The sequence below is a fragment of the Lucilia sericata genome, unplaced genomic scaffold (genome assembly GCF_015586225.1).
Source record: "Lucilia sericata isolate MDLA Ls3-8-SP2 unplaced genomic scaffold, ASM1558622v1 Contig000335F_arrow, whole genome shotgun sequence".
NCBI lineage: Eukaryota > Metazoa > Arthropoda > Insecta > Diptera > Calliphoridae > Lucilia > Lucilia sericata.
In genome coordinates, this window is record NW_023994355.1 from 395,749 (window position 1) to 405,270 (window position 9,522).

Consider the following 9,522-nt stretch of genomic DNA (forward strand, 5'->3'; position numbering starts at 1 on the left):
CAGTCTCGACTATAGTCTGGGCTACAGTCTCGACGATTGTCTGGACTACAGTCTCGACTATACTCTGAACTACAGTCTCGACTATACTCTGAACTATAGTCTCGACTATACTCTGAACTACAGTCTGGACTATATTTTAAACTACAGTCTCGACTATAGTCTGGACTACAGTCTCGACTATAGTCTGGACTACAGTCTCGACTATAGTCTGGACTACAGTCTCGACTATAGTCTGGACTACAGTCTCGACTATAGTCTGGACTACAGTCTCGACTATAGTCTGGACTACAATATCAGCTATAGTCTGGACTATAGCATCGACTAATGTTTCAACTTCCTTCTCGACTATAGTTTGGAAAAAAGTTTTGGAATACAGTCTCGACTATATACTAGACACAGTCTCGACTCGACCACTTAATTCTGTATTACAGTATTGACTACAGTCGCGAATATAGTCTGGACTACTGTTTCGAATATAGATTGGAGCATAGTCTGGAATATAGTCTGGACTACAGTCCCGACTATTGACTTCAGTCTTGATTATTGTCTGGACTACAGCATAAACTATAGTTTGGACTACAGTATGGACTATAGTCTGGAGAACAGTCTCGACTGTTGTCTGAACTGCAGTCTCGAATATAGTTTTAACTACAATCTCGACTAAAGTCTATACCTCGAGTATAGTCTGGACTACAATCTCGACTATAGCTTGTCTATACTTGAGTCTGGGCTACTGCCTTGACTTTAGTAGTAGGGACTACAGTCTCTACTATAGTCTGGACTACAGTGTTTGACTTCCGTCTCCGCTTCAGTCTCGACAATGATTTGGACTACAGTCTCGAATATAGTTTGAACAACAATCTCGACTAAAGTCAATACTACAGCCTCTAGTATAGTCTGGACTACAGTCTTCGATTTCTTTTTTGCGAAATTATGTTATAACAAATCTCTGAGAATCGTATACGGTATAAATATAGAAGCCGAACATAGAGTGCATGATTAGTAAACACTTCAGAAATTACACTCACATGTAAAGACGTATTTCAAAAAAGTAATTATTTATTTTCCACAATTTAAAAAAAAAAGGTGTGAATAGTGGCGTTATATCACAAGGAAAATATTTTCCTATATACCAAAAATACCAATATTTTTCAAACTGTAGCTAATACTACCAACCTACTACTGTGCCGCAATTTTTCTATATTTAGATCAATAATTATTGAAACAAAAAACAAATTTCAGAAATGATAATCAAAATTATTTCAAATTACACATCTGCTAAAACAATTGATAAATATATAACCTATAGAAACTTGCGGGGTAGCAAACAAACATTAACTCACAACAACAATAAAACAAAAATAATCTATATGATTTTAGTTTTTAAATCCAATTCCGCTTAAAAGTTTCGATTTGTATTATTTATATTATTATTATTTATATTTAGTGTGTCTACAACTGATAACACAATACTAATAAACGCTGCAGCGGCTCAACCTCTGTGGTTGACACAGTCGATCAGACCCACACACACACTCTATACATACATACATTTGTACATGAAAGTCAACGGAGAAATTATTCTAAAGGTAAGCTTCTAATAAAAAAATAAATTAAAATCCAATTTAGTAGCGCGTTTAAAGCTGTGCAATTCACAACACTCAAGTGAATTCTAACTAAAAAAAGGAAAGGAAATTTAAATTTTTCCACAATTAAAAATACAATAACAATTTCCAAAAATAAAAAATTTATAATACATTATAATAAAAGAAATAAACAACTTAATTAATTAAAAAAAAAGAAAAATGAGTCTTCTATTAAGAGTATTGGGTACAATTTTAAATGTCATTGCAATTGTAGTAAATTATATAGCAAATTTACTAGTGCCTCGAATAAAACCTACATATCCCCCCATCAGAAATCCAATATTAAAGAAACCCATAACGGAATTAAGAGAAGATTTAAGACAGAAAAAGGTTTGAGTCAAAATTTGTACCCTTAAAAATGTTTTGAAAATTTAAATGTAATATAAATTCTATTCTTAGTTAACTTCCCAAGAACTGGTGCAAATATATATAGAGCGTATTAAAGAGGTCAATGCCGCGCTCAATGCAGTTGTGCAAGATCGTTTTGAGGAGGCCATTAAAGATGCCCAACATGCCGATTCATTGATTAGTAAGGCGGATAATGATGTTAAATTATTGTTGCTGTTTCAACGTTATCCGCTCTTGGGAATACCTTTTACTGTCAAGGAATCGTGTGGTCTCAAAGGTCGGTATTTGTTTTTTTGTTATTTCGCGATATGTAAATATTTAAATTATACACAAAGGGACAAGTTTGTTGTTGTTGTTACTCTACTGACGCTTACGCTGTCGTTGCTGATAAAGTCCAATTTTTGCTTTTTATTATTGTTATTGTTGTTGCCGTTCAACGACGGCAATACAATTTAATAGTGACAATTGCGGTCAGTTTTGTTTTCTTCTGCTTGTGAGTTAAAGCAGAATTAACGAGAGGTGAAAAGTTGCTATATTGTTAGTGTCTATTAAACGAGTAGAAAAATAAATTAAAAAAATCTTTAAGTATGGATTGAAAGTACCCTACATTAAGTATAAATAGGTTACTTGTTCGTAAAGAAGGAAATATGAAAACCGTTTCCGATGGACCTTTTTAATTTGAAGCTGTTTATGAATTAAAAACAAAGTGTCTTTTGAGTAGAGTTATCTGATCAATTGATCAAAAATGATCGCTCTCTTTTGTCAAAAATTTCCCAATTTTCATAATGCGGCAATTCTAGGAAAAATTGAAAGTGAAAAACTGTATTTGTATTTGAAAATCGAATAAAATTATTCGAATAAAAGCCATTATAAGAGATAATTCAGGACATATTACAAGAATCATCCTTTTTAATTTAAAAGTTTTCGTTATTGTTATGAAAAATCGATTCAAATTATTTGATTAATCCATTAAAATTATTCGATTAATTATTCGATTAATCGATTAAAATTATTCGATTTATCGATTAAAATTAAATTGAATTGTTTGAATAAAAAATTTAATATAAAAAATTTTAATTTTTTTTTTTTAAAATATTCGATATTCGAAAAAAATTATTCGAATAAAATAAATAATGAGATAAAAATTAAGGATATCTTAAAATAATAAAAATATTTCAATTTAAAAGATTCCATTTTTAATAGAAAGATACAATTTTTATGAATAATCGATTAATATTATTCTATTATTCGATTAAAATTATTCGCTTCAAATATTTCAAATAGTTTATTAAAATTTTTTTATTAATCTTTTATCGAATAATAAATTTAAAATAATAAATTTATCGAATAATATAAATCGATTAAAATGTTTCGATTAATCGATTAAAATTAAATTGAATTGTTTGAATAAAAAATTTAATATAAAAAATTTTAATTTTTATTTAAAAATATTCGATATTCGAAAAAAATTATTCGAATAAAATAAATAATGAGATAAAAATTAAGGATATCTTAAAATAATAAAAATATTTCAATTTAAAAGATTCCATTTTTAATAGAAAGATACAATTTTTATGAATAATCGATTAATATTATTCTATTATTCGATTAAAATTATTCGCTTCAAATATTTCAAATAGTTTATTAAATTTTTTTTATTAATCTTTTAAAATGATTAGTTAAATCGCTAAAATTATTAAAATTTATCAAATAATATAAATCGATTAAAATGTTTCGATTAATCGATTAATTTTTTTCCATTAATAAATTTAACTTAACTAAATAAACTAAATAAATAAAAAAATTATTGAAATTGTATTTATTTATTTTCATCTAAAAGTAATCGATTAAAATTATTCGAATAAAAAACGTTATAAGGAATAAATTCCGGAAATATTAAAACAATAACATTTTTTTCAATTTAAAAGTTTCCGTTTAATGAAAAAGAAAACTTTTGTGAATAATCGATTAATATTATTCTAATAATCGATTAAATTAATCGATTGATCGATAACAAATTTTTCGATTAATTTCGATAAATCGATTAAAATTTTTTCGACTAATCAATATTAATCAAATTGAAATGGTTGAAATTAAAAAAAATATTTGTATTTAAGAGAATTCAATATTCGAATAAAATTATTCGAATAAACGAAAAATTAATTCAGAATATCTTAAAATAATAAAAATATTTTTTAATTGAAATTTAATTGAAATTGAATTAAAACCCATTTTTAATAGAAAAAACAATATAATTAATAATCAATTAATATTATTCGAATAAAATTATTCGCTTCAAATATTTCTATTAAGTTATTAAAATACTTTTAATAATCTATTTTAAATAATTAGAATAATATTAATAAGTAAAAATTATTCAATTAATCGAATATTATTAATCGATTAATATTATTCGATTAAAAGTTTTTTATTAATAGATTTAAATTAAGCGATTACGAATGAATATAAAAAATGGAAAACGAAATATTTTTATCTAAAAATAACCGATTAAAATTATTCGAATAAAATAAAATTATTCAAATAAAATTGTTTCCATTAATATATTTATATTAGACCCTTGAACCAACTGAATACAAAACTAATTGAAGTTTCCGTTTAATAGAAAGAAAACTTTGTGAATAATCGATTAATATTATTCGAATAAAGTTATTCTCTTCAAATATTTCGATTAATTTATTAAAATGCTTCTATTAATCTCTTAAAATTATTCGATTAAAGGAATAGTATCAATCGGTTTAAAATTATTAAGCGAATAATATTAATCGATTAAAAGTTTTCGTTTAATAGATTCAAATTAAACCGATTATGAATGAATATAAAAAATGGAAAAAAATGTTAATCTAAAAATATCCGATTAAAATTATTCGAATAAAACACGTTATAGGAAAAAATCAGGGAATATGAAAACAATAAAAATATCGGTTAAAACTTTTAAATTAAAAAAAAAATAACATTTTTGTGAATAAAATTATTCGATTAATCGTTTAAATTTTTCGAATAAAAAGTAAAATGAGGAAAATATTAAAATAATAAAATATTTAAACCACAAATATGCCATTAAAAAACCGATTTTTAATAGAAATAAAATTGTATAAATAATCGATTAATATTATTCTATTATTCGATCATTTGCTTCAAATATTTAATCATTTTGATATCAAATGCACAAAGAATTAAAAGTTTGGCTAGAAACTCATAACAACGCATCATTATACTGAAGTTACGCTGAAATCTGCCAAAATTCAGAACAGATAAGGGCAAAACGTTGTTTATTTTAATCAATAACTTTAAAAAACACCTGTTGTTATTAAACGATCAAATACTCACGGCTGAATTTCAATCCAACGTGTTTATTTGTGATTAAAATCAATGTTTCACCTCATTCTAATCAGTTTGGGTATTTGTTCGTTGGACTCTAAAATAATGATTATTTTGATTAGGAGTTAAACTCAAAAAGTCAAAAATCAAATCGAGTGATTTATGGATTCAATATTTATGAAATCATGCAGCACAGGTGTCGATAGAACAGTTTTTGATAACCTTGACTCTTAATACAATACTGTTATCTTAATTATACAAATTTTTTAGGTCTCTCCTTTCGGGGTGGTAGTCTGAAACGTAAACACGAAGTATGTCCTCAAGATAGTGAAGTGGTAAGCTGGTAAAAGCGGCTGGTGGTATACCACTCCTGGTATCCGCCAATCCAGAATTTTGTTTTCATTTGAGGCCGATACACATGTAAATGGAAAATGTCTAAATCCCTACGATTTAAGACGTACATCGGGTGGTTCCTCAAGTGGTGAGGTAAGTAAAATATTGCCTCTAACTAGTTCCCATAATAAAAAATAAAAATCTTTTTTCATTTTAGGGTTCTCTAAATGGTGCTGGTGCTACAACTTTTGGTGTAGCCTCAGATGTTAGTGGTTCCATACGTTTGCCAGCCCTATTCTGTGGTGTTTTTGGTCATAAACCCACCGGGGATTTGGTATCAGTGCAAGGTCATTTTCCCTATAGTAATACAGATGCCCAATTTGCCGACTTTCTACAAATGGGTCCTATAACCCGATTTGCTCAGGATTTACCTCTACTAATGCAAATAATGGCAGGAAAAAATGCTGATAAATTAAAGTTCGAGGAGGGAGTCAAATTGGATGACATAAAGGTAAATTTGAAAATTATCTAGAGTTAAAAATTCTAATTACTAAACCTTTTTAATAAAGATTTTTTACACATACTCCATGGGCAACTTTGTGCATATACCAGCAGATTTTGAAATCAAATTAGCCATTACCAGAGCCGTTAAATGTTTTGAAAAGGGAGGCTTGTACACAGAACAGGTGGGTTTTTAGCGCCTTTAGGGACTCAAGAACTTAATTATTTATTTTTTATTTTATTTTAGGTTAAAATACCCGGCTTTCAAAGTGCCGTAGAAATGACTTTGTCACATTTAGTCAGTCTTAAAGGCATACCCAGTGTAATAACACATTCATCAGTTGAACGTCCCACGCGCCTGCAAATTATCAAGGAATTGTGTAAAAGTTTAACCGGCAATTCAAAAATTACCGCTATGCCCATCATAGTGGAATTAATGATTGAAATGAATGCCTTTCTAACAGATGAACATAATGAGAAATTAAGAATGGAAATGAAAGAACTTAAAAAAGATTTAATAGTAAGTGATTCCTAACACAATATCCAATAATATAACTTTTAAACTTTCTTTCTATTCCAGCAACTATTGGGTTCAAATGGCGTTTTATTTATACCCACCTACCATAAATCTGCGGGATTTTTCAATGGCTGTTCGGTTTTGAATATAAGTGGTGTTGTTCTAATGCTTATGTTTAATATTTTGGGTTTCCCCGCCACCCATGTACCCATGGGCTTAGATCGCAGAGGCATGCCTATAGGTTTTCAAGTGGTTGCTGCTCCTTATATGGATAAATTATGTCTACAAATTGCTGCTGAGCTAGACGGTGCCTTTGGTGGTTGGAAGGAGCCTTTGTAATCGAAATTTTGAATGTCAAAGTTGTTACTTTTTTACTTGTTAATTTAGGGTTATAAGATGAACTAATTAAAATATTTATTGAGAAAAAAACACTTATGAGCAGTGTTAATAGATGTGGGGATTTTCCCCCCGAATTACGGATATCAAATATTTTTGGGCACAGATTTTCATAAGTAAGAATTTGGGGATTTTCTTAAAATTTACAGATTTTTATTCAATTTTACGCTCTTTGTATTTTTTGTTAAAAAAGAACTTTTTGGATAGGATTTTTGAGGGACTACATTTAGAGCTTAAGATTGGGAAAATGAGAATGTTTTCTGGAAAATGAGTGAATGTTTTTCTGGCAACACTGATTATGTATGATAACACAGTAAATAAATTTTTATAGAAAAAACAATGTTAATTTAACATTATTGGTTGTGAAATTGGCTATTTCCAAAGCGAAGAGCTTTGGTATATGTCACCCTAGCTGCTGAGAACATTAAGAAAACTAGTGATGCCATTTTGTTTAAAATAAAATAGAAAAAAAGAATTGAATGTTTAATAGATAATAAAAACAAATCTATTGACTTCTTTCTGAGCTAATCAAGTCTACAAACTAGTCTACTCGCTACCCTATTGTCCAGTCAATTGAATAGTCCATTGATTGCCTACTAAAATCTATTGATTATTGAATAATCTATGGACTAATCTATTAACTAATTTACTGAGAAATCTATGGGCTAGTTTAATAAATAGTCTATGGAATAGTTAATTGACTATTATCTGCACTAGTCTTTTGAAAAGGCTAAGGCCTAGTCTATAGACCAGTCTATTGATTAGTCTTTCGATTATACTACGATATACTAGTTATACTATACTAGTAGTTAATAATATAAACAAGTTGGAAAGTATAGTCAGGCTGGACCTACTATATGACATCAATTAATTTAAAATGTAATTTATTTTTTTAGTAAAATATTTAGAATTGTATTGTTGAAAAACTGATTTTCTGAGAGTGGCTTTATAAGGGGAGATTTATGTCTATATAAAAGTTATTTATGCTGAATTTCATCGTGATATTAATAAGCCAAGGCAATTTCTTAGGAGAACTTTGTATGGGGGCGAAGAAGTTCGATCATTGCGAAAATCGACACAATTAGGGTTAAGGTTATATGGGGCTATTCTGATTCTGAGTAGATTTGTATACTACTCATACTTATGTATATCAGCACAAACCCTAAATACCCTTCCCACTAGTAGAGTTGTACTTAATTTGTCGTGAGATTACTGCGGTATTTTTTGATATCAAAAAGTGCTGCAAAAAGTACGAAAGTAATGAATTATCCACCCCTGAGTTTAAATATTAAACTACCACTTTTTCTCTATTTCGACTGCTATTCTCTCGTATCCAAGCTATCTCTCGAACATATGGCAGAGATGGAAGTTTCATTATAATTGAAATTTCTAAAAATATGAATTACTAGTGTTCAAAAATAGACTTTTCGACTTTTTATATTTTTGTAAAGTGTTTTTTCGACTTCTTGACATTTTGCGATTTAAGAAAAGTCGTCTTTTCGAACTTTTTAATATCGATTTTTGGTGAATTTTCTACTTTTTCAACTTTTCCGGACTTAAGGAATTTTATTTGCAAAATCGATTCTTCGACTTTTTTACAAAATTGTGAACAAGAAAGCCAACTTTTCTACTTCTCCGAGAAAAAGTCGATTCTCCGATTATTTTAAAGTCGATTTATGGAACAATGCTAATTATTAATCAGATTAAGATAGAAACCGAGACATAACACCAAACCTATACAAATATGACAAAAAGGAGACAAGTCAGATCATATTTATACATATAAAGTATTAGAACTATAATCAGTCCCTACCATTAAAAAAACAGGCGCGATTTCAAAAATGTACATAATTTTCCAACCCTGTTTGAACACTGTTGCTTTAATACGGGTTGGTTGATTAGTAGGTACATATAAAAATTTATCAGTTACCCCGAGAGTAACTAGTACATCGTTTGGACAGTGTTACTTTCATCGTTCCTCACATTTTTAGTTCTTTATTTACTTTGTCTGTTGTGGTTGTAGTTTTTATACTACCGGTATCTTGTCTGGAATTTGTTTTTATTTTTGTTTTGCAATTGCGAATACTTTTTTTCGCATCTTGTATATAGAAAACATGGAATTCTTTTTAAGATTAATACAATTTATGGTGAAAATAGTTTATTTACTAGTACACTTTGTCTTAAACTTAGCACTGCCTCGAAAAAAGACACAAACTATACCACCGATTAAAAACAAATTATTAACTTTATCATTAGTGCAATTAGTGCAGCGTTTAAGACTGCATCAAGTAAGTTTAATGTTTATTTAAAAATAAATTTTATTTTATAAAAATATAGTTGAGATAGAACTCAAGTCTCTCTAACTGCTCACAAAAATTTGTTTTAAATATAGATAAATAATATTTGGTTAATTTTATGCAAAAAAAAACGTTAAAACGTAAA

General features: G+C 28.3%; 1 protein-coding gene across 1 annotated transcript; it reads left to right on the plus strand.

Moving 5' to 3' along the window:
- Positions 1–1,613: 1,613 nt before the first annotated feature.
- On the plus strand, positions 1,614–7,171 carry LOC119603777 (fatty-acid amide hydrolase 2-A-like). Its single transcript, XM_037955949.1, is given in 9 exon segments — positions 1,614–1,976; positions 2,046–2,271; positions 5,604–5,669; positions 5,672–5,728; positions 5,731–5,819; positions 5,884–6,177; positions 6,236–6,352; positions 6,415–6,687; positions 6,748–7,171. Coding segments are annotated over 9 exon segments (1,569 nt in total). The 5' UTR covers positions 1,614–1,805; the 3' UTR covers positions 7,024–7,171.
- The last annotated feature ends 2,351 nt before the right edge of the window (positions 7,172–9,522 follow it).